Below are 26,351 nucleotides of genomic sequence, written 5' to 3'. Positions count from 1 at the left end.
TTTATATGTCCCAAGGGCCATGGCCTCACATAGAATAAGGTTGCCAGATGAGACAGGAAAAAAAAGCCCGAGCTTCAGTCTTCCCCTTATTATTTGGGCCAGCAGGTAAATTCCAAGTATTCTGCCTCCATTTTGAGAGAACTGCTTCTACACTTTCCAACTCCAGAGTAACAGAAATGTCAGAAATGTCCGGGTGCCCAAGGCCTGCCTGCTGGTGGGAGTGCTCTCTCGGCTGTTTATTCTATTGGGTGGTAGCAACTTTGTCCAAGGCAGTGAGATAACCACTCAGGGTGAGGCAGAATCTTGGAAACTTTGCAAAAGCTGGTCTTCAGTTTTATCCCCTGAAAGGAATTAAATGTCTTTTAATGCTGGAACAAATCATTTGAAATGGGTACTATACTGGAACCATTTAGAAATGTGGAAATGGAACTGAGATAATTTGCCTTGTATGACACTGGTAAGAATTGGCACAGTCATGATTTGAACTTAAATTTATTTGACAACAAAGTCTTCGCTTTTAAACCAGTATGATATGTATTTTATTATGTCTGTACATTTTGTATGTCAGGTCATGCCTAAGAAGCAACTATTAATAAAGACAAAAATTTTATGGTATGAATAAAGGACACCAAAATAGAAATCTAACCATAAACAAAGATAGAAGTACGTCTTGGATAAATACATTTTAAAACCTTCCACTGAATTAAACTCCAGATAGTGCCAGAAGATACTGCTCCCCACTGAGTATATCTTCAAATTGTAGTGTGTCTGTTGGTTAGCAAATAAAACTCTCCCGAGAATTCCAATTTGCATCTTACTCTCTCTCTCACACACACCGTAGAAGAGTGAACCAAAGTTAACAGGTAGTTTGGATAATTCTAGAGTAAATGTATGCTTGTTTTGGATCCTAAGTAATGACCGGCTGGTAAACATCAGAAATATTTCCCAGTACAGTAGTATCCCTTGACCTCTAAAACATCCCAGTTCAAAGTTAGAGTCACTAAAAGATACTCTGAACCAGTACTAAGAAGGGAATTCAAATCTCTGATTTCTGCTTTAAGTCTAAGTTAACCCTGCCATTTTGCTTTACCCTGACAAGCTCAAACTGAACCTCAAAGACAACAAAAATTCTAGCTGATAGTTCAGAATAATAACAGCTTTATTTAAAAGGATATTTTTCTCTTTTATATGCCAAACTATGAATAAGTGACTTGTTTCAAATATATTGCCGTGTTCGTTTAATGCCAGCAGCCTTTGGTGAACACTAATGTATTTAGTATGTTGGAGGATGGCTGTGTGTTGGGAGGGTCCTGCCTCAGGGGATTTGGCATCCATGTGGATGATCGATTGGGCCTTTTCCATCCAGTGCAGCAAGTCTCTTCAGGTTCTTTCTGGAAGAGTCTCTGCAAACTGCTATGGCCAAGGGTTAAGTGAGAAACAGGCTTACACTTGGATGCCTGAGCCACATGACTAGTGGAGAATCACACTGCCAGACAGCTTATGAATGGAATCTTGGAGCCTGGTACTCCAGTCTACACCAGAAGTCACAGGCTAAGCTTCCAATACTGACTGGTTTAAAGCATGCTAGGATGATCTCTTGCCTGTTTCCCTGTAAATACAAGAATCCTACATAGGGGCAAGAGTCTTACCTCAAGGTCAAATATATTTTCTTTTTAAAATTTTCTTAGTTTAGTTCATATTTCTTATGCTAACATTTCTTGAGCACCTAGCACCAGGTTCTACACTAGGAGCTTTACGTGGATGATTTTATTTACCCATCACCACAGGCCTGTAAGAATCACTAGGGGCAGCTGTGGAATGGACGATAAGCCTTACTATTGGGGTTTAAATACCAGCTCTGATGCTCATGAACTGAAAATCTGTTGAATCTCTCTGTGCCTCAGTTTCTTTATGAGGTAAAGATCCTAATATCCCATATAGACATTGTGAGGATTAAAGAGAATTAAATACAGATAATAGGCATTCAATAATTGTTAGCTATTATCACCATTTTAAAGATGAGAATATCGAGGCTTAATGTGGTTGAATGGCTTTCCCCAAAGTTTCACAGCTAGCAAGCGGAAGAACCATGATTTGGACCTAGGCCTCTCTGACTCTAGAGACTACATTTATTCAACAGACTAGGAAGCCAAAGTCAGACTATCCAGTCCATATAAAAACTGCCATATGTTAAATGGATGAAATTGGGTAAGTCTATGCCATTTATCCAGATTTTTTTTTATTATTCATAGACAAGGTTCAGTTTATGAAGACTGCTGCTTATTCATTGTGTCCATACCTCTACCCCAAGAAGAATACTGTCATTCAAAAGATAGTATTTTTCACTACTCCTCAGGCACCCCCCCAAAACACACACACATGATATGCATATTTACACTCTCACCTTCCTAAGGAGGGTTTTTAAAGCACAATTCCAGTGGGGCTGGGTTTTAACTTGGGAAAGTATAGCCTTATGAGAAACAAATTGTTAATAAAATTGAGGTACAACTGTTTTGAAGCAGATCCTGGTCATTGAGCATGAGTACAATATGCCTTAATTCTTAACTCTTAAATTTGAAGCATAATTTCTTAGTTCTGTTAACTGTGAGGTAAGTTCCATGAGAACAAGGTACACCAGTGCCTGGTACATAGTAGGTGTTCAATAAATATTTGTTGAATGAATGAATAAATGGACACAAATCCTCTGTGTTGTGTCTCTTTTGAAACCTTAAGAAATTGTTCACTTATGTGTTAGGAGCTGAGCCATCAACCTTCACCAGATAGATATCTTTTCTTTAGACCATGAAGTTAAATGGAAAACAGCTAAGAATGAGGGAGAAAAAGCAGCTCAAGAAGGCCATCTTTAAAATACATTAGAATTTAAAAATTGATTCTGAAATTAAGTCATCTCTTAGCATAGGAAATAGGAAAAGGTGACTGTAATATTTAGCAATAGGAATCTACATTATTTATCCTCAGCGATGTTCTCTGCATATCTCCTAGAGTAGAAGTCAGCAAACTTTTTCTATACCTGGCCGGATAGTAATTATTTTAGGTTTTGTGGGCCACACAGTCTCTAGTCTCTGTCTGACCTATTCAATGCTGCCGTTGCGGTGCAAAAGCAGCCATAGATGATGCATTTTTTAATAAAAGGGTATAGCTGTGTTCCAATAAAATTTTACTTACAAAAACAAATGACAAGGTGTATTTGGTCCATGGCCATAGAGGGCCAAGGCCTGGTCTAAAGCAGTCTAACTGTAATAAGTTACATATTCTGTAACATCTCTAAGAGAAACATATTAACTGTTTAGTTTCCGTTGCGGTGCAAAAGCAGCCATAGATGATGCATTTTTTAATAAAAGGGTATAGCTGTGTTCCAATAAAACTTTACTTACAAAAACAAATGACAAGGTGTATTTGGTCCATGGCCATAGAGGGCCAAGGCCTGGTCTAAAGCAGTCTAACTGTAATAAGTTACATATTCTGTAACATCTCTAAGAGAAACATATTAACTGTTTAGTTTCCGTTGCGGTGCAAAAGCAGCCATAGATGATGCATTTTTTAATAAAAGGGTATAGCTGTGTTCCAATAAAACTTTACTTACAAAAACAAATGACAAGGTGTATTTGGTCCATGGCCATAGAGGGCCAAGGCCTGGTCTAAAGCAGTCTAACTGTAATAAGTTACATATTCTGTAACATCTCTAAGAGAAACATATTAACTGTTTAGTTTCCTTTTTTAAGACATTAAAAATTATCTTTTATGTATCTAAGCCTTTGGCCTCAAATTCATTGTGTAGCACACCATATAATTTAACTTTTTTATATTAGCTATGAAGATAAGGAGAGAATAGGGTTTGTAGACCATAAGATTTTCTTGAATGTGTTAAACTGACTCAATGTGCCATTTTTTAAATGGCCTCCAAAGAAATCCTAATTTTATGGAATCTTATTTTTGTCCTTTTTGCACCTCTGAGCCTTCCCACTTTTGTTTTTTTTTTGTTTTGTTTTTGTTTTGGTTTTGTTTTTTCTTATTGTGGTAAAATATACATAACAAAATTAACTATTTTTGCCATTATTAAGTGTACAGTTCAGTGGCATTAAGTACATTCACATTGTTGTTCTTTTCCTTAAAAACCCAATAAACACTAATTCCCCATTCTCCCTTTCCCCAGTTCCTGGCAACCACCTTCTTTCTGTCTCTCTGAATTTGACTATTCTGGGTACTTCATATATGTGGGATTGTACAATATCTGTCCTTTTCTGTCTGGCTTATTTCACTTAGCATAATGTCTTCATGGTTCATCCAAGATGTTGTGTGTGTCAGAATTTCCTTCCTTTTTAAGGCTTAATAATATTCCATTGTGTATACATACCACATTTTTATCCATTCATGTGTCAATGGACATTTGGTTTGTTTCCAGTTTTCTTACTAATGTGAATAATGTTGTCTGAGACCCGGTTTCCAGTTCTTTGAGGTATAAACCCAGTATTGGAATTCGTAGGTCGTATGATAATTCTGTAAATAAGTTTTTGAGGAACCACCATACTATTTTCCACAGCGGCTGCACAATTTTACATTCCCACCAGCAATGTGCAACTGTTCCAATTTATCCACATTCTCGCCGACACTTATTTTTTTAAATAATAGCCATGCTGATTGGTGTGAAGCAGTATCTCATTGTGGTTCTCATTTGTTTTTATGTCAATGTTATGGTTATGTAAAAGATAGTTTAGATACTACATTAATCAGTCAATATCTGGTGCAAATTAGCTTTATATATGCATGTGTGTGTGCACGTGTGTGTGCATGTTTGCATTTATTCAACTCTCCTAGCTCAAATTATGTGAGATGGCTTCTAAGCATATGTAAACAATAAGATTAATAATACAAATAGCTAAACTCATGGCATTGGAAATATGGAAGACTAAAAAAATGAAACTATAAGCCAAAATTAGATGAACTTGAGATTGTGTTGTAATGTCTTATATAGTTACTAAAATTCAATCTTGAACTTCCTAATAGCCAAAACAAAAAGGGAAAGAGGGCTGGTAACATGATTTCATGTATTCCTGATGACGAAAGCTCAGGAAAAAGGGCTTTTCTTGGTTCATAGCTATAAGAAATAAGCTATAACTATTTTAAATGAGAATTATGTTACTGATACCAGCAGATTTCAGACTGAAAGCAAACAATTTTTGAAGAATTTAATGGAGTTGGAATTGACTCTCATAGCCTGACCGTTATGACTTTGTGTGTAAAATGGTAGTTTCAAAGTACAATTACAAACACAAAATCAGCTGCACATATCTCAGCAAAGCGATAAAGTCTATTCCTTTGGACTTTAGTCAATGTTTTATGTAGTACAGCATGTAAGATCTTGAATTACCTCATACATACTTATATATATCTACCTAGCATTGCCTTCCCAGGCACAGATTATAAAAATGTATGTATTTGTACAATGTTAAGAATGTATCCTTATTTTTCACTTGGAAGGAGGAAAAGATCTTTATATTCAAATGTGATATTGAAATTTTTGTTTCAACTTGAAATTGTAGGAACTAATGTATCATTTTCAAATTTATACTAGAAAAAAACTTCATAACTAGTTGTGTTGTCAACCCAGTTTTCAAGCACTTGAAGAGCAAAGAAAATAAAAAATAAGAGTAGAAGCCACATCAAACGGATCTTTTTAAAGAACTGAGAAAATGTCAAATTACTCTAAAATTGAAAGACTTGATTTGAAGTTTTACCCACAAGTTTGGATGAAAGATAATAACTGACATTTCCTGAGCATTTACCATCTTCTAGGCACAGTTCAAAGTGCTGTGCATGTATTAACTCATTCCTCTCAACTTATATTAATACTGTCATCATTGCTCCTATTCTTTGGATGAAGAAACTGAGGCATGGAGCAGCTAAGTATCCTTGCTTTAGGTCATACAACTAGGAAGTGTTAAAGCTAGGATTCCCACACAACCATGCAGTCTGGCTTCAGAGGCCACACTTGCCCACTACACTATACTGCCTCCTAATGTTACAGCAAGTAAACCAGAGGAGTATTGGCTTGGCCGGCTGCCAATAATTTCTTTTGTCTTGTTTTTTCTTTAGATGAATTTAACTAACCTTCAAATTTTCCTTAATACTCTTGTATATAGTTCCTAGTGGTAAAGTTTTAAAAATAAATAATGCTCCAGGTTCCAGGTAAATGATGAAAACTTATGCAGCCATTAAAAATTGTTCTTACAAAAAGTTTTAAGACCATGGAAGAATGGTTATAAAATGAAGTAAAGCAGCAGGATATAAATTTGTTAGAAGCCAAGCTCTACTCCTCCCACCCCAAAAAAACACCTATTAAAAAAAAAAAAAAGATAGGTTTAATTTTGGTTATCACCCGGTAGCAGAATTAGGAATGATTTATTTACTTTTCTTAATCATCCATAAAATTAACTTGAATACTTTTATAGTCCAATAAGTGAAATAAACTTCATTTTTTAAAAGGCAGAGTCTTTCATTACAAAAGCACAGTATGCAGCCCCTAGTGATAATCATATTGTATACTTTAAAATCATTTCCACAGAGTCCTGAGCTATATGAGTGAGGGTGGTACAGTTTAGACCTGCACTGTCATATGTGGCTATTTAATTTTAAATTAGTTTAAATAAAATAAAAAACTCAGTTCATCATTCATATTAGCGCCCACTTCAAGTGCTCAGTAGTCAGTCACAAGTGACTGACTAGTCTTAGAAAGTTCTATTACACGGCACCGGTTTAGAAGAACAGAGAATCTGGAGCCAGACAAATTGGAATAAAGTCCTGGTAGGAGCTGATATTTGCTGTGTGAAACGGGCAATTTACCCAACCTCTCTGAGCCTACTTCCCCATAGACAAATTGGAACTAATGATATCGTCACATATGACACTTCTGTGAGAACTGCAGTGTGGTTTACCAGGTAGTAGCTGCTTCAAAAGTCCCCTGTTTGAACTTAATCTCTTGTGGACTGATTCTAAAGCCACGACTGGCTCATACCAAGAATTTTGCTTGAATGGCACCATAAAAATCCGACTAAGCCACTCTTTACCACAGCTCCTGGGCCAAGTCCTGGAAAGTGTGGATGTACCATTTCTTCCTTGTATCTACCTAGTATAATAACACCTGAAAGTTTTCCTTAACAGTGTAAATACATTGCGCTATTTTCATTACTAAATGAAAAAGATTCTTTTTTAAAAAGCAAAGGAAGAGGCTTTGTCTGCCAAAGAAATAAATGGGGTAAAATGCTATAAAAGGGAATCAATCTGAGTTGAGGGTGCGGGTATTGAGCGAAAGATATTCGGAGTTGTTAGTTAAGCGGAAGTACTCGCTCATTCCGACTCTTTTTCCGAGTCACTTCTGGTTTTTCCTGCAAAACAACTTGACTAATGTAGACTATTTTAGAGCTGCTGCGTTTGCAGAGCAGTGTCCATCTTCTTTCTCATTTAACCACCTCATGGTTAAGCATGAGTCTTGGATGTCTTCAACAAAAAGGGGGTGGAGGGAGTCAAGTTCTGGCGCAACTCGGTGCAGATTCCACACTCACCCTCCCCCTGCCTCCCTCAGGTTTTCGCCAGCCGTGGATGCCTTTGACATTATGACCGCAGAGGATTCCACTGCAGCCATGAGCAGCGACTCCACCGCCGCGTCCTCCGCCAAGGTGCCCGAGGGCGTGGCTGGCGCGCCGAACGAGGCGGCGCTGCTGGCGCTGCTAGAGCGCACGGGCTACAGCATGGTGCAGGAGAACGGGCAGCGCAAGTACGGCGGCCCGCCGCCCGGCTGGGAGGGCGCACACCCGCAACGCGGCTGCGAGGTCTTCGTGGGCAAGATCCCGCGAGACGTGTACGAGGACGAATTGGTGCCGGTGTTCGAGGCCGTGGGCCGCATCTACGAGCTGCGTCTCATGATGGACTTCGACGGCAAAAACCGCGGCTACGCCTTCGTCATGTACTGCCACAAGAACGAGGCCAAGCGCGCCGTGCGCGAGCTCAACAACTACGAGATCCGCCCCGGCCGCCTGCTCGGCGTGTGCTGCAGCGTGGACAACTGCCGCCTCTTCATCGGCGGCATCCCCAAAATGAAGAAGCGCGAGGAGATCCTGGAGGAGATCGCCAAGGTCACCGAGGGCGTGCTCGACGTGATCGTCTATGCCAGCGCGGCCGACAAGATGAAGAACCGCGGCTTCGCCTTCGTGGAGTATGAGAGCCACCGCGCCGCCGCCATGGCGCGCCGCAAGCTCATGCCCGGCCGCATCCAGTTGTGGGGTCACCAGATCGCCGTGGACTGGGCCGAGCCTGAGATCGACGTGGACGAGGACGTGATGGAGACGGTCAAGATCCTCTACGTGCGGAACCTCATGATCGAGACCACAGAGGACACCATCAAGAAAATATTCGGCCAGTTCAACCCAGGCTGCGTGGAGCGTGTCAAGAAGATCCGCGACTATGCCTTCGTGCACTTTGCCAGCCGCGAGGACGCCGTTCACGCCATGAACAACCTCAACGGCACTGAGCTGGAGGGTTCGTGCCTCGAGGTGACGCTGGCCAAGCCCGTGGACAAGGAGCAGTACTCCCGCTACCAGAAGGCGGCCAAAGGCGGCGGCGCGGCCGAGGCGGCGGCGGCGGCACAGCAGCCCAGCTACGTGTACTCCTGTGACCCCTACACGCTGGCCTACTACGGCTACCCCTACAACGCGCTGGTCGGGCCCAACAGGGACTACTTCGTGAAAGGTTAGTGGGGGCTCTTCTGAGTAGGCCCCCCGAGAGCCACATCTACTAGGCGGGCAGTGACAGTGGCTTTGTGGCCATAATTGACGGATAGTGGACGCTAACCCCCTTTTCACCCCTCTTTGGGTGTCAGTTCTGGGTTCAGTTCTTTCCTGGCACTTAAGGGGTTCACTTCTATAGCACTGAGAGAAACACAGATCAGTCCTATGCATGGGGTGAGCGGTAAAATCATGGGGGTGTGCAGTCTCTTGCATACTGCCTTTCCATGGCTTACCCAGTTGGGGGCTAGTCTCTGTGTACTTAGGTTCAAACCTACTTGTGAAATTACAGCTTTAGAATGTTGGAGAGTAGGGTGCACACTGTTGGTTTGGTTTTTTTGTTCATTTTTAAATCATTGGCTAGGATACAATAAAACCAAGCATTACTCTGGGAAACAAAATACCCAGATTCTGGGGCCTGCTCTCGGATTAACTGGCTCCCTGACTTTACTCAGTCTCTAACCTCCCTAGGCCTGTTTTCTCATGCATAAAATGAGGAAAGTGAACCAGCAGATCCTCTTTCGGTTCTTTTTTACAATCTGAACATTTTTCTTTAATTGAAACGCAGTTGCAATCCTAGGAACTCACCCTGCAAGTTCAGCTCTTGCATCAAATAGACATACTTAAGATGTGAATCTAGGCTGGAATAGAATGTTTGAAACATCTTTACCAGCTCATTGAAGAGCAAAGGTGTAGCCCCCTGCAATATAAGACTCGGGGCAAACACCTAAATGCTACAAACCTTTAGTTAGGTCTGCCTCCTGTACTGTCACTGTTGGTTGCTCATCTTTTTTTGTGTTGTTATTATAAGCAGGCAGCTTAAGAGGCCGGGGTCGAGGTGCGGCTGGCAACAGAGCCCCAGGGCCCAGGGGTTCCTACCTCGGGGGATATTCTGCCGGCCGTGGTATATATAGCCGATATCATGAAGGGAAAGGAAAGCAGCAAGAAAAAGGATATGAACTTGTACCGAATTTGGAAATCTCTACTGTCAATCCAGTTGCCATTAAACCTGGTACAGGTCAGTATAAACCAGAGCCAGAACACATCCATTCAGCCTAAACCTCAACCCTCTCTTTGAAGTGACCCCTACCTTGGGCTCTTTCATCTGTGGTGGATTCTTCTATTAGTATGCAGAGTTGGGAGTGGGGGAGAATGTGAGGCTCTTCTGTATCTCCTACCAGTTAAAAACTGTCTTTTCCTCATTCAAGCCTCTTTCTACCCCAGCCATCAGAAACCAGAGAATGCAGCTTATTGCCATTCCGAGAGTTGTCAAAAATTCCCTTTCAGGAGCCAGTAGCACTACTTGTTCCTTGTTATGGTCTTAATAAACCAGAACACCTGGGAACAAGGCAGTGGTGAAATTTTTTTTAGCTGGTAATTATCTGGATTCTAATTCTCAGTACTCATTTCCTCCTCTTGCTGGATCAGTAGATTGGGAGTAGGGGCGCTCAAGTAATTCATGCCTGAGACCTGAACTTTGCTTTCACTTCCAGGCCTCACAAACCTGTTTGCCAACATTTGTTAGTGCCTGTTGGTGAAACAGGTGTTCTTTCTGATCCTGCAAGGAACTTTATTTAACACCACTGTGTGTGAGTGTAGCACAAATTCCCTAACAGCCTACACCACACAGGAATCCAAACACATGGAAAATCCAGTTATGGGTAGTAGAGTGAGCCTCCTCCACACCTCTTCCTGGTTTCATGGAGGGTAGATTGAAGAACTTTTTGAAAGAGTTCTCACTTTGAATCTCAGCTACTCTGATTTTCTCCTGGTTAGCTCCTTCTAGGTAAAACAGAGTCTAGGAATCTGTATTTGGGGCATAGGTTTGCATTGGCCACATAGGGCTTAAAAGCATCTTCCTAGTAGAGCTTTCTTTTTAATTAATCCAGTGATAATGGGTTGTTTTTGTTTTATTTTGGGTTTTTTGCCTGTGAAAAAAATCTACAGTTTCTGCAGTTAAGAGACTCCTTAGACTGAATTTCCTTATAAACGTCATTGGCATTATAAGCAATGTAAAACTGATCCCGTATCTCTCTGTAAATCCATGAAACAGAGCCTGGAGACAGGAGCTGTCACTTCTACTTGTTGGGAAAAGGACTCCTCTTTTCAAGTTGTAGTAGCTTAAGGTTTAACTAGAGAAAAGAATTCATAAACCATCTTTAAGCATATGGTGGTATCCTGTGGCCTGAGGTAGAAATTTCTGTGGGCTAATAGCCAGAACAATCCAGTTCCTTAGTACAACCTCAGTGTAGCCAAAACTCATAACCCTCTCTGGGCCCCAGCCCCTTGGCTTCTATTTCTGATTCATCCAGAAAATTAGAACTTTTTATTGTAGGAGAAACGGTGCAATAGTGAAGTGAACTGGGTGTAAGACCATATGGTTGGAAAGGCAGGTAAAAGATTTGGTTAAGGTTTTAGGTATATTTTATTGAAAGGTCGTGCCATTTGTTAGCCTACAGTCAAATTTGTCTCTTTACCTTATATTAAGTCAGCTTTTATTAGAATAAATATACATAGAGTTGGAGGAAAAACATAAATGGAAAGATATTTTGTGTATCATAATCTTGTGTATACATTTCATATTCTTGCTTATCCTTTCAACACACACATACATACACAGTATGCACTAACACAGACTCCCCTAAATCAGGGTTGGTATTTTTTCCTTTTTATCTCTATCATATATTAACATTTGATAACTGTCATCCGTTTGAATCTCTGGTTGAAATGAGTGCTTTGGACTTTACTCACAGAAACGTCTTCGAATTGGCAGGTTTCCATCAAAAACCAATCAGTACTGCTTCACTGTTATGAATGGACATTAGAGAATTAGGGAATTTTCCATTTTTTATTATGTATTTTTCTGTGAATCGGTAATGTTGAAATCTGAAACAGGGTGAGGAAGATGTACACAGACCTCTGAGAACTCAGAATGAAACCCTCAACAGCACCTGCTTCCTAAAACATGCCGAAAGTGAAAAGGGCAGCAGGGCTGGTGACGAGTGAGGGAAATGAGGAGGAAGGAGCCAGTAGGCTCACTCTTAGACTCTTGGGCCTAAAGCCTCTGATCTCACATCTTAGTCTGAAACTTTTTTCAGAAGGCCCTTTCTTGCTCTGTAAAACATCAAAAGTAAGATTTAAAATGCGATTTTTCCGTAGAAGCAGTAGGAAATGTTGATGCAGAAACCTAACTCTGGACTTTCCTTCCGTGATGATCTGTTGGGAGCCTCCATCAGACCCATGTGGTCCCTTTAGAAAGAGTGTCGGGGGACTACCTGCCACCTCCGCTCTCTTCCTCTTGGGTAGCACCTCCTTACTTGTACTGAGAGAGCATGAGTTAGCAGGGGAAAGCCCATGACTGCCAAACTTGGTTTTTAAAAATACCGTTGAGAAAGTGATGGACTTTCCTCAGTGACTGAAAGTGATCGACCTGTGTTTCCCTCTTTCTTCTCTTGCAGTGGCCATCCCTGCCATTGGGGCCCAGTATTCCATGTTTCAGGCAGCTCCAGCTCCTAAAATCATTGAAGATGGTAAAATCCATGCAATGGAGCACATGATCAGCCCCATCGCTGTGCAGCCAGACCCAGCCAGCGCCGCTGCTGCTGCTGCTGCCGCCGCCGCCGCCGCCGTCATTCCTGCTGTGTCAACACCACCACCTTTCCAGGTAGAGTTTATGCCACAGTCTTTGTAATTTGTGTGTGAGGCTTCTCTATATCTTGGATTCATTTAATCAGCAGGAGAATTTTCTCAGTACCTAGCTCTCCATTAGAACTATAGCTTTGGGTGACCGAAAATTTTTTATTATAAATTTAGACGTGACAGAAAAATTTTAAATAATAATTTTACTACTGTAATATTATCACTGTATTAAAGATGGGAAACAATATGCAAAAATGACGTGTACTTTCTCAGTGTCATAGTATTGTACATACTTTTTTTATGACATTGGATAATTTTTAACTCGTGTTCTTAATAAGGCACTGGCACACAAAGTCCAGGAAGATAGTTCCTATTTTCGCATTCCAAATTGCGGTTCAATAAAGTTTTTTTTTTTAAGTTCTCCCTCTCCCTCTCCTTCCTTTCCTCCTTTTGCATGTGTATGTGTGTGTGAACATATACATATGCGTATATTGTATACATACATAAGTATGTTTGTACATGGAGAGAGAAATATTTGAAGAGATGTAGATGTATGAGACTTTATAAAAATCTATACTTAATGCCCTTCTTCAGTCATATCCATCATTCCTAAATCTCCTCCCAGGCCAGTCTCACCATTCCAGCCTCCTTCCCTACCTTTGCTCATCGCGTTCTTTTATCTGTGGTTTTTTCAGTCTCATCTCTTCTGTTGATTCTTTCCCATCCACTTAGCCATGGAAGTCATCTCCCTTGCACTTCTCATTACCTACAGTATTACTTGGCACATGACTGCCAATATGTTTTATCACCTTAATTAAAATGAAGCTCTTCTAGACCAAGAGCTATGTCTTATATTTCTTTGTATCTTCAGTGCATAGCACATATGGAATACCTATGAGTGACAAGTCATTCATCTAAACAGAAGAAAAATCTTGTTAAAGCTATTCTTTGTGAGGTAGTGAATCTCAAATACCTTATTATTCAACAAGCACAAATACTCAGGCTCAGGGTCTCTTATCTAATTGAATAAGAATTACTCAGGGAACCTGTTTAAAAAACAGATTCTTAGACTGAAACCCCAGAAGATTTCAATTCACAGAACTGATCTGGGATTCTAGAATCCATATTTTGCACACACTCCTTTATAATGCTGAAACAGAGCCAGGCACGGTAGGGTGCTATTTACTTGCTTTTGCCCACTTGAGTACCAGTCTTGACTGCATTATTCTGAAAGGTTAAAGTTTATTCACCTATCAATAGGTCATCAAATATTCTTTAACTTGGGACTTCCTAAAGCCAAGAAAAATAAAAGGAATAGGTTGTAAATAACTCATACTATAGAGTAACAGCTAAGTCCAAAGTATTACTTTGGACCGTAAATATCTACAGTTACCTACAAGCAATACTCGGTAGAATTCTGGTAATAATTTCTAATTCCTCTTTACTCAGAAACTTGTGAACTTTTGTCTTTGGCATGTAGCTTCAGTTCTGGTCAGGCCCAAATTCCAGGCCTCATAATCATGTTCTGAATAGGAAACTATTTCTACCTTGCATCAGTCTGTACTAGATGTCACCGTAAGGGTCTTTATTCAAAGGCTTTGCTTATGAATTTTTCAATATTCAGTCATTATCAGTTGATTTCTTTGGAGATTTTTCCTTTAATATATTTTGCAGATTGCCTGGCCCTGCTTACTTTTTAACCTGGGAATGGCTTCTTTGAGTGTGTCTGGCCTTGGTGCTCTCCCTCAAATCTAAGTACTCTGTGTCCTGCCTCTGAATTCTTTGACCTGGGTTCTCTGCCATGTTCAGTTCTCTGCCCCCTCTATATTCTCTGCCGAATTGGAGCCACAATAGGAGCATTTTAAGCACTGCTGGTTGGTGAATGGAACATACTGGTTGGTGAATGGAACACCTTTCCGAGTGGAGCCACAGAAGGGAAATCAGTTTCCAGCACAGCTTTCAGAACCTTCCTGTGGAACACCTATCATCCTGTCCTGCAGGTGCTCAGGGATGTTCCTGCTTAGCCATTTTATATCCAAAATGTCAGATAGCCTTTATAAGTAATACAGAAAATACTTATTGGTATAGAATGTCATTTTTTTTTTTTTTTTTTGAAATTGATTTCTCAAAGTTTCTCTCAATCTTCACAACAAAATGGTATGAGCAAAGCAAGAATAACCATTCCTCTTTGAGGGGAGGGAACACAGGTCTTTTTCTCTCCCTCACCCCCAAATCCCCACACTCAACTTCACTCCATCACACCCACCTGAGCCCAGTGTTGGACTGGACTGTAACATACGGAAAAGTTTCTCTCAGATGTCCTCCCTGCAGTTTCCTCCCTTTCGCATTCATTGTCATAAATATATGCCCACTCATTGGGAAATGATTGCGCCTTGCTATGAGCCACAGTCTTCCCAGTTCTGAAGTTTTTCTCCCTGGCTGTAAAGTGTTGCCAATGAGATATTCATTGTTCTAGGTTGTAGGAGGCAAGATAATGTAGGCTAAAAGTGCAGGTTCCAGAGTCTCACTGTTTAAAAGCTGTATCACCTTGAGCAAGTCATTTAACACATCCAAACCTCTCCATATAATAAATGTGTTACTGTTTGGGATTGATTTGAACTTCAGTGTCACCCCAGCAGCATGGGGGGAAACAACGCAGAAGTATAATTAGCATTTTTCCTTTGTTCTTCCCCACTGACGCAGTGACGAATCACAGGTCAGTGAGATTTAGAGAAGATTTATTAAAAGTATATTTTAGAAAGACAGAGCATGCTCCAAGGGAGGAACAGAGTTTCAGTGAAGAGAGCTGTAACAATACAGTTAGTAGGAGGGTCTGAATTATATTTGGGCAGTGGTAAATGTTTACAAAGGTATTCCTAGTGATTGGTACGTGAGGTCATTTTGATTGACACTTGGCTGCTATGTAACTCTTTGCCTAGTGTGCTTGTGCTTACCCAGAATTCAGTCTGTTACCAGATTCATTAACTTCCGGGTATAAACGTGGTATTATGATGCTATAATGAGGCTTAGGTTGTGGGAAGGTTAGGATAATACCTTCTGCACAGGTGTCTGTGTCTGGATTAAACCAGCTATAGGTTATGGCCCTCCTGTCCTTTGTCCCTGGGGTTGCAGGAGGGATTCTTTAACTACCAATAGGGTGTTCTTTGGGTGGTCTCTGGGCTGGACCTCTATTCCTTTGTTCCCTCTCTCTCATGTCTGACTAGCTACCTAATAAAAGTGTCAGCTTCATTGGTGATTGTGATGATTCAATAATCTCATAAAAATAAAGCACTTAGAATAGTGCCTGGAAGACCATAATATCTATTGTTATTAGTAGCATAATTATTATTTTGGTTACAATTGAAAAAATGACTCAGATTATGAAGTTCCTTTGAACATGATTTTATGACTCTAATCTGCAAATTTTGTAAAGGAATGATAACTTACTCCTTTATAAAACTCCAGGAGGAAATATTTTTTAAAATCTAATTGTCCATTTTATATATCCTGAATTTCTTATTTGAAGATGCATTAAGACATAGAGACCATAGCGGCATTTGCTAAAGGTCATTCTGTGGAAGATAAAGTGCACCAGATATTTTGTTAAGTGCATGTTTTATTTTACCAAAAATCTCCTTTTCCATAGCAAACACTCTGGGAAATACTGAACCACAGTCTTCCCTTTCTATGCCTATTTGCTCTAAAAAACAGTATGTTACACTTTGAAGTAGAAAGAAGGAAGGAGCAGGGACTTTTACAGTCAGTGGTGGCATCTGCAGTGAGGCAGCCATAGTTAGCTTGCCTTCTTCCTCATGTGAAAACTTATCTTTCAAAACCTAGCTCAAATGTCTCTGCTTCTGAGATGCTTTCTCTGATAACCCCAAATTAGTTAGTTCCTTCCCTAAACTTCTACAACAATTTGTAGATATAGTAGTGCTATATCTTAGGTGAGAGATGGTTGAAACCATCACATTTGTTGGAAATTGTGTATGGCCACAATTTTTTAAAGACTAGGACTGCCCCCTGCCCCTTTGAAGACCTATACACTTTGTTCCATAAAGTTGTCAGTCTGTTCTCTTCATTTTTGAAACATCATGTTCCTTCAGTTACATATGATTTGAGATAGCTGGCATGTATTTTAGGAAAAATACTTATTTTTAATTACAATGAAATCAACTGTGTCAAAAGTAAATTCTTAACTCCCTTCTCTAGCTCCTTGGGTAGAAATTCTAGAGTACTTAAATTTTCCCTTAGGATTCCGCTTCTCTTACACTAGTTGAATTTGAATTTGAATGAGCCTTGAGGATGCAACCCCATCTTGGCTTATGGCTCCTTTCACAGGCCCCTGCAATAATTGTTATTTGTTTACCCTTCTACCCCTGCTCCCTTTCCCACCCCAGTGGAAACCTTTGTTTTTACTTCTGGGAGTTGAATGAATGAAGTTGTTAAATGAATGGATGACTAAATGGGATAGGTACCTATAAGTGATCAATAAAGAATCTTTTTTTCTCTCCTCCTCAGGGCCGCCCAATAACCCCAGTATACACAATGGCTCCAAATGTTCAGAGAATTCCCGCTGCTGGGATCTACGGGGCCAGTTATGTCCCATTTGCTGCTCCAGCCACAGCCACGATCACCACACTACAAAAGAATGCGGCAGCTGCTGCCGCTGTTTATGGAGGATATGCAGGCTATATACCTCAGGCCTTCCCTGCTGCTGCTATTCAGGTTCCCATTCATGACGTCTACCAGACATACTGATTCTGATAATGAGAGCGGAGGCAGACCGTAAAACTACCACTGAAGGAACACTTTACTATTTATGAAGAAAGAACATGGTGGATTAGCACACACATGAAACCTGAAAGTGAAGAATGTAATCAAATATCATACTGAAATATTTTATATACATGAAGTTTTCACTAGTTTTTTAAGACTATTTTCAATTTAGGAGGCCTGTGTTCATACATTTCTAAGAGACTTGCAATGGTTCTTGCCTTAATACCATCTCTTAAAAATTTGTATGCTATAGTACATTTGTATAGAGTTTTGTTTTTATATTTTTAAGGATATATTTTCAGTATGAAGGTTATTTTCTTAACTTCTGCACTCCAGAGATTTCTATTTTGTAGTACCTTCAATAATATTTCAACTATATATTAAAAGCACGTTTGAGCAGCTAGGGAACTATTTTGAAAAATATATTCAATATTTAAAGATACTAGTGCTTTAAAAATACTACATAAAGCGTTATTTTAAAAGTTATACTGGAAAGTGCAATTTTAAATTTTCTGCTGGCATTAAGGGTTGACAGTGTTACCATGTGTTATCCATGATGGTTCTATTTTTAAAGAAATTAAACACTTGATCTCTCCTTAAGCCAGCATTGGAAAGACTTGTCACACTTCTAAGTCTAAACACTGGAAAGCCTTCACCTGCCACCATTACCTGGGACCCCTGGTCATTTTCTATGTGTCTTTGCTCTTAAACATGTTCTCTCTTCACTCTCCTACTCATCCTCTCCTCCTATCCCCAATCCCACCTCCCTTTATGGCAAGTCTAGGGCAAAGAATTACTCTAATAGAGAAAACATTGATGGCTTTTATACTACTTCTTGGGTTTTTGTTGTTTTTTGTTGTTGTTGTTGTTGTTGTTGTTTTGGTTGGGTAGGTATTTTCAATAGCAGTATGTATAAGTGCAAGATTTTAACAGTTTGCATAAGACATCTTTGCATAGTTATTTAATTGTCCAATATAACACTTCAATTCTTTTTCTAATGCTTATATTTCATTCATTTTTGAAGTGAGTTTATATAGACAGTGAATGTTACTGTAGACAAGGCCCACAAAGACTCTTGTTGCAGAAAGTTATGCTTCTAGGTACCTTATCATGTTTCTTGCAAAATATCTGGTTGTCAAGGGTGTTGGAAATATAATGTTTATTGATCAGGGCTTTCCTCCTTTGCAGCAGGAGGAGAGACCTGCAGGAGTTAAAAGATAGTTTGTAAATATCTCCTAATGTTCCTTTTTAGTTGTTTTATGTTGCAGAAGTACATGGTATATAGTTTAATGCAAAATGAAACCATTTTATTTCAATGTTATTAAAAAGTTTTGTTTTATTAGGAAGTAAATATATCGTTGCAGTGTTTTGTGCCTTTTTAAAAGCTTTTGTTTAGCAGAGTGAATGTAAAATACAGTAAAATGTTAAGATTGTCATCTACTTTATGAAATACATCATTGTGGAATTTTTTAAAGGCTCTATCAAGGAAGTGAAGTGTGCAATATGTAGCAAGTAACAGTTGTGTTTTTATGTCATATTTGAAATCCATAAAATCTTTCCAACTCACTGAATTTTTGCTGATAGCGGAATTCTTATTTGTGGGTAAATAATAGGATCGTGCCATTAACAAATATTTTATATTGTTTTAAATTTTAAATTAAGAGACTCCCAAATGCCTTTTTCACCCCCTCATCTTAGGGTGGGATAAATTTTTATATATAAGCAATATTTATTTATTTTGTAAAATTACTGAGTGCCTGCAAAGGCCTTTAAACATTCCTAACATTCCTTTCCATCGTTCTTAAGTGACATAAAGTAATTGTGCAATGTTCTTGATGATGTACCCAGCAAGCTTCATCCAAACTCGAATCTGTTGGAATGAGTAATCCGACAAAATGCAATTTGGATCAGATCTTCATCCCTTGACTGTGCGAAAGAGGTACTTTCCTTCCAGTGTAGGACTGTCACACTGGTTCACTGGATAAGACTCTGACCCAGTGGTCTTACTGTATTTTACATGTGCCTGTAAATTATTAGGGGGAAAAAAGTAATAAAGACAAAAAAATGATATCTTAATATGGCAAATACCAAACTACCTTAAAGACAAATGTTGGTGACATAGCCAGTTAAGTATCAGTGAGCCTCTTATCTGTTTCTATTTCAAAACCATTTCACATACACTACTGAGGTAAGTTTATAACTTGGAAATGTGAACTTTTTTTTAGGGTTAAGAACAAACTATATAAATGTTAAAAAAAAAAAAAAAGCTTTAGAGTTCTCTGTTTTCAAATATGCTAGCAGTTTAGTTATCTTTAGTTACTTTGTATTTGAAAGCTTTTGAATTTAGATCTTGCTCCATTTACAGTACATTCTTAGGATGTATGTAGCAAATAAAGCTTTCTTTAAAGCAATTTCAAGACCATATTTTAAATTGTGTTTTTTTATACCGACTTTTTTTTCCCCTAACAAAATTAGAAAAACCTTTAAAGAGTAGAAGGAATGGACTAATTCAATATTTTCAGCTGGAAAAACCAGCTTTACACTCAGAACTCTAAATGGAGGCAGTTGATGTGACATTGAATTGTTTGGTGGTTTCATGAAAGTGCTGGGGTGACCTGAATATTGGTCACTTCATCGGAAACCAAACCTTCTTTTTCTCCTTTTCACAGTATATAGCAGGGTTAGCAGAACACTTCCTTCCCTTTTCTCTAAAAATCATCACTAACTTTCAAGAGTATCTATCAACAAAGCCAATCAAATGATTTAAGGGAAAGTGATGGGTTGTCAATGGAATTACTTCTAAAAATTGCCCCACGTGGTTTTGCCATTGATTAACAGTTTTACCTTGTTAGTCTTGCTGCCTCCCGACCCACATTTCATGGAATACTAACTTCTGCTTTCTCTTAAAAAGACAAAAGTCTTTTAGAGGCAGAAGAGGCTGGGAAACTTTCCAAGATGACAAATCATTAGGCAATATTTTCAAGGGCAACAAGTTTTGCTGATTTCTTCTTGTTCTAGGAGGAAAGTACAGATGCCCTTCAATTTGCTGAATCACACACACAGTTTAATTGATCTCTTTAGCAAAAGAATTAACAATCATACGAAATGTACATTGCACTCTACTAGATGCCAGGCTTTGCCATGGGTGCTACAGTGGCTACAGCATGAACAAAACCAACAAAATCTTGCATGTGTATAGCTCACATTCCAGTGAGAGAACACAGACAAAGGATACAGGTAAACAGCATGTCAGATGGGGATAAATGCAGTGATTATGTGATTTGTTCAGCTCTTTGGCTCCCATAATCTCAGGTAAACCTCACAGCAACTCAGTGTAGTAGGCAGGGCAGATACTATGACTGGTCAAGGTCACACAGCTAGTAAGAACCTGGACTGAAATCTCGCTCAGTCTCCCAAGTCCCAGATTCTTTCTCACAGCACACTCACCCTGGAAATGGATAAAACCAGTCATGCCAACAACCTACTTCAGGGCCCAGAAAAAGAATAACAAAAAACAAAAACCTTTCCTACAAGTGTAGTTACTTTCCTGTTCGCTAAAAAGTGTGTTTTCATATGCAACTTCTTTCCTTGGGATGGGAACTACTCTCAACATGGAAGACGGCAACTGTAAGTGAGGCTAAAAATGTATACACTGATAGATTTAGGGAGTTCTATCTACATGGCTAATCCAGAGATGATGGAGGAGGCTAAAGAACTATCAAAGAAAGTCAGCTATGCTCTCTTCTGATTCTTCGCTAATGCCTATATTTTTATTCCAAAAACCTGTCATGACAATATACTTAAGCACTTAGTCAAAAGTTAGAACAATTAGAAAAGTTCTGATTTTTCTTTTCTAGTGAAAGATAATCCTATGGACAGTCCAACATCCATTGGGTGCTGTTACATGGCATGCATTGTGTAGGGTGTATTTTGTTAGCTATAATTTACTGGCTTACCAGACTCTCTTTTAAGGGCATTAGGGTACTTGACTATTTAAAAGAAATGTATGGTATATTACCTCAAGTATTATGAGATGTTGTCTTTATTATAGTCTCCTGGGCACTCGGCCTTTATATCAGAATTTTTTTAAAAACATGAAATGTGCATGGCTGTTTTCATGAAATGACATTTTGACACCATGACCCTGAAAAAAAAAATCAGTTTTAAAAAAAATTACTGGGTAGGATGATAGAGGTACACCCACTTTATCCTTGTCATACCACTTCCTTGATAAGTTTTCCATCTCTGACCATCCAAGATCAAGGGCAGGATTAAGTTTAAATACAGAATGATACTCAGGAGACATCTACAAAGTGTTTTTGCTAATTCCAATTTCTAAGCTATTAGACTGAGGATAGCCTTTCTCTCCTCTTCTCTCATTAGTTTAACCTTTCTAGGTACTGAGCATTCTTCTGTTTCCTAACTCACCACATCTGGAAAAAATGTGATTGCCCAAATACCACAGTGAGCAAGCACTGTGACCTAGTGGAACAAAGTTGGGTTTGCAGTCAGAAAGCCTGGGAAGTGAAACCCCAACTTTGTTTCTTACCAGCTGTGCGATGTTGGAAAAGATGCCTCACTTCTCTGAGTACAACTTTCTTAACAGTAAAATAGAGATAATCCTGACTGCATAAGGTTATTGTAAAAATCAGATGAGTTAATCTTTAAAAAGCTTGATATGTTGTAGGCACTCAAACATTTTCTTTCCCTTCCCCTTTATAAACTATAGTGTGACTTCATTCTGCTATATTAACTTCATTAAGTCTTTCCATTTTATGTTTTATTTTGTTTCCATTCATTCAATTTGTTGAATGCCAACTATGTGCCAGGACAGCATGAGGTACTGGAGAGACAATAATCAACAAAATCCATCTCTGCCCTCCAGAAACTCCCAGAAATAAGACAATGTTGCAAGTGCTGTGAAATGCAAGGGGACACCCACGCAGGCTCAGCAGGAGGTTAAGAAGGATTTGGGGAAGAAGTGGCATCTGAGCAAAGATCTACAGGATGAGCAAGAGTTAGTGCAGATGAACAGGGAGAAGAGGAAACAGGAAGTGCCAGGTTCAGAAGAAAATACATGGTATATTCAAATATTTGAAAGAAGTGTGGCTTCTCCAAAGGAGAAAGAGAAAAGGTGTGGAGTGAAGAAGCTCAACCTTTGTTCCGTTCAACATTAAACATTGTCCATGGGCCTGTGTTAACTGCAAAAGAAAATTAGTCCCTGTAACAGGGACCTAGGAAGAACCCTAAATCATTCCTCCTTAGAACTAAGCATTTCTTTCAGAAAATGGTGAAGGCCAGCATTTACCTCAACTGCTGAATCTGAGGGATTGTCTGACAATCAACAGCGTGGCACATCTGAGTGCTCCCCCTAGTGGACAACTCCCTGCCTTTGGCTTTGCTGGCCCCAGGTGACGCCCACCAACCCTGATCTTCCGAGAGAGAGTTTGCAGGTGGGAGGATTTCCCACCCCTTCCCTCCTCAAGACCTAGGTTGCATTCTCTGGTACCGTCCACCCTTTCCTCTGTCGGGTCATACTGCAGCTCCTTGTGTTGGTCAGTGTGTCCTCACTCTCCCTCTGGTAGCCCTACAGGAATGCAGGCTTCTCAGCAAAGCTGATGGAAGCCTATAGTGCTACGGGAGCGGAAGAGGGTCCCAGGTAAAATATTAAGAGGTGCACAGACCCTCAGTGAGATTATATTTCCTTGCAACTTCATTCCACGCAATTATACCCACAATCAAAAGCAACACCAAATCCTGCGTTTGCAAGAAATATGACCTTTCCTGAACTAATTTTTAGCCACCCTTCTTCTTGGCTTGCTCTACTTTGTTTGTCAAAAATCTTCATTAATGATTAACCAGCCACGAGATTTAAATAGGCCTTAGTCATTCTGAGGCAGGTAAGACAAGTTGCTGAAGCTCAGTTGTTTCTGAGATGACCTTGCTAGGGGTGCTTGCCAATTCGGTTTTGCTGGGATTTTTCCTCTCCTTTTCCAGGCCCTTTTATTCCAAACAGTGGTGGCACCGGGGAATGGGATTTCTATCAGCTTTAGTGGCCTCACCCCCACCCCAATTCAAATATGGTCATTTGATACTTTCTCAATCTTATGCAAAGTGTTATGCAAATTCAGCTTCCTGACAAGCCTCTAAGCTCCCCTTTCTAAATAAGATGCTACCCTAAGAAGAGAAATTCTGGAAATACAACTGATTCTAAATGTGCTCTAGTGTTTATAGAAGGAAGCATTCTGAGCATTGGGGACAATAACAAAAATAACCCATTCAGCATAATTTTCCAACCCTTAAGTACAAATATCCAAACCATGGAGTGCCCAAGTCAAGCCTGCTTTCAGTGAGTATTTCTTTTTCTTGTTCCTAATTTTCCTTATGTCTGGGGATAATGTTAAAGTCATTAACATTAGAGGGTGATCACTCAGCAGGAGATAAAAACAATGTCCAATAGTAACTTACTATGTGCCGATTGAATACTTACTGTATATAGTTTGCATAGACTTCTAAAGGCTTTTTATTAACAAATAATACAGACAGAATTATACACATATCACATTTAACTTGATGAATTTTCACAAAGTAACACATCCTTGTAACGAGCATCCATATGAAAAACATGACCAGCATTCCAGAAGCTTCCCTATGGCCCTTTTCAATCATTCGCTTCTCACCAAGGGTAACCACCACTGACTTCTGGGAGCATAGGTTTGTTTTTCATAGGTCATTTTCTTCATATTTGAGAGAGCTACTATTATTACCCCCATTTTACAGATAAAAAGCAAGGAGGCAGAGGGAGGTTTTATAACTTCTTCAAGGTCATATATCTGGTAAGTGAAAGAGCCTAGATTTGAACCTGGATTATCTAACTCCAGAGCTGGAGATGACTATGTGGAGTAATTATAATCTACCCATTTTGTAAGGGTTTAAAGTCATTTGTTTATCCTAGAAGTTACACTGATCTCCTAAGGGAGTCACATTACCATAAAAGTCATTGGAAAGGAAAGAAAATCTGCATGCATGGCAGAACATGGGGTGCAAAACCTGGAGTCTCCAGGCCCTACAGGATTACTTTCCCATATTCTTTTTTTCTGGTGGCTTCTAAATCTCTTACGCTCTAATGTCCCCTTTATCAAACTTTGCTCTCAGGAAGAGAAGGAATAAACTAACTCACGCGGAGACAAGTAATGCATTTTTTCACTAAGGGCGAATCCCTTGTTCAATAAATTGAGGAATAAAGCCCTAATTTTGGAATTTAAGGCCATAGCAAGTCAAATAAAGGGAACCACTTCAGAGTTCAGGAGGTCCTCCACTTGCCCATAACATTGTACCACAAGGGCAGCCCAGTCTGGGGAGCTCAGCTTAGGTATTCCAAGTTAGCAGGGAGCAAATAATTAGACCCTCTGTAGAGAAATGAACAATGTTAATAACCAGTGTCCCAACCGTGAGACACTGAATAAAATCCTGGAAGGACACTTTAATCAAGGAACTTCTTTTATTCTAAAACACTGATCATATTATTAGCTTACCTTTGAGTAGCCTTTCACTGTCCACAGAAGGTTTTCTTCAGCTCTGTCTCACTTGAGCCTCATGACAATCCTTAAGATTATTATAGAAGACATTCTTCTCCTCCTCATTCATTCATTCATTTGTTTATTTAACAAATGTTTTTCTGAGCATCTACTGTGTACCAAGCTTTGTGGTGGGGCCTAAAGTAACAATGATGAGCCTTATCCCCATTTTATCAAGGAAGAATTTGAGACCCAAAAGGATAAATGACTTGCCCAAGAATACATTAATACTCTAAATAAAATGATATTGTATACCTGTTTTCCCTGCGTAGTATCTCATTAAATCCTCACAATTCTATGAGACGGTTACTATTATTTTAACTCCCATTTTACAAATGAAGAAACTTAAGTTCAGAGAAAGGTTATACGACTGCCCCTTCTGTGTAGATGGAGGAGCCAGCATTCAGACCCTTATTGGTTTGACTCCAGAAATTAGAGCTTAAGCATTACCTTATTGATTCAACAACCAAGGATGTCACTGGCCCATCTACAACGTAAATGGAACTCTGATTCTGTGGGAGTCTGTAAAATGACTAGATTGGCTTGGCATAAGCCTTACTTGTTGGATTAAATAAACTTTTCAGTGCATCTCTTACAAAACAGCTTTTTCACTCAAATGTTAAAGATGTCTGTTCAAACAGAACTGGAAATAAAGCCCTTGAAATTTGAAGTTTTAAATAAACGCCACAATAGATTGATGTCTTAATTTCAACACTTTTCTCTGAATAGAGCTGGGATACCCCAGAGATGGAAGGAAGATTGGCCATTGAAGGCTTCACTCCCACTTTTTGGTATGTCCCCCATGGTAACCTGAGTGTTTCTGTACCTCCCTTTCCCCCAAAGTTAGTCCCACCATGGGGCAATTACACAAGGAGTGTCTGGCTCCTTTTGTTTTGGGGATCCAGAGAGAAAAGACAGCACCTCTACTTTCTCTGTGGTGTGCCAGCAGCATGTAGTACCATGTTGCAACATGTCACCCTCTTCATGGGTCTCCCTGCCTCCATTCTTGCTCCTCTTCCATTTACCCTCCACACTATAGCTCTAATAATATTTAGCTAATAATTATTTAGCTCTAATTTCTGGAGTCAAACCAATGAGGGTCTGAAGGCTGAGAAAGGGCAGAAAGAATCTTGATAAAGGAAGCGATGGATCTGTAAATAGCACTAAGGAAGTAAAGCCTAACATGGGAGGTGGGGCTGGGGCTAGTGATATGAGATTGAGGAGAGAGGTGTGCGTGTGTGCATGTGTGTGTGCGGCCTGCACGTGTGCGCGTGTGTGTTTTGGGTAGGAGGTTCATGCAGTGCAGAGTTCGTCACTCAGGTGTGAGATTCCATCCTGACCACAGTAAGGAGTCAATAATTGATTTTCATCCGGTAAGTGACTTGATCAGAATTGCATTTTAGAGAGAATGTTCTGGCCAGAGCATGGAGAGAGGAATGGGAGAATAAAAGGGAGACCAGTTTGAAGGCTGTTGCAGGAAACAGGTGAGAGATGATAGTGGGCTAGACTAAGGCACTAGCAAAAGGTTAGTGATAGAATGGACTCAAGAGGTGTTAAG

General features: G+C 39.7%; 1 protein-coding gene across 18 annotated transcripts in view; it reads left to right on the top strand.

The window, feature by feature from the left end:
• The window catches only part of RBM47 (RNA binding motif protein 47), a 142,952-nt gene extending 123,319 nt beyond the window's left edge, over positions 1–19,633 (top strand). For 11 of the 18 annotated variants that reach the window (XM_023532195.1, XM_023532193.1, XM_023532188.1 and 8 more), the window contains 4 exons: positions 7,601–8,763; positions 9,610–9,816; positions 12,257–12,462; positions 16,959–19,627. In XM_023532195.1, the coding sequence (XP_023387963.1) occupies positions 7,632–8,763; positions 9,610–9,816; positions 12,257–12,462; positions 16,959–17,198 (1,785 nt within the window). In that variant the 5' untranslated portion in view covers positions 7,601–7,631 and the 3' untranslated portion in view covers positions 17,199–19,627. Of the gene's footprint in view, positions 1–7,600; positions 8,764–9,609; positions 9,817–12,256; positions 12,463–16,958 lie in introns of all 18 variants that reach the window. The other 7 variants (XM_023532179.1, XM_023532189.1, XM_023532181.1 and 4 more) reach the window with 3 other exon arrangements.
• Positions 19,634–26,351: the final 6,718 nt, after the last annotated feature.

The sequence above is a fragment of the Pteropus vampyrus genome, unplaced genomic scaffold (assembly GCF_000151845.1).
Source record: "Pteropus vampyrus isolate Shadow unplaced genomic scaffold, Pvam_2.0 Scaffold79, whole genome shotgun sequence".
NCBI lineage: Eukaryota > Metazoa > Chordata > Mammalia > Chiroptera > Pteropodidae > Pteropus > Pteropus vampyrus.
Note: the sequence above shows the minus strand (reverse complement) of the source record. Positions and strands in the feature narration are given on the sequence as shown.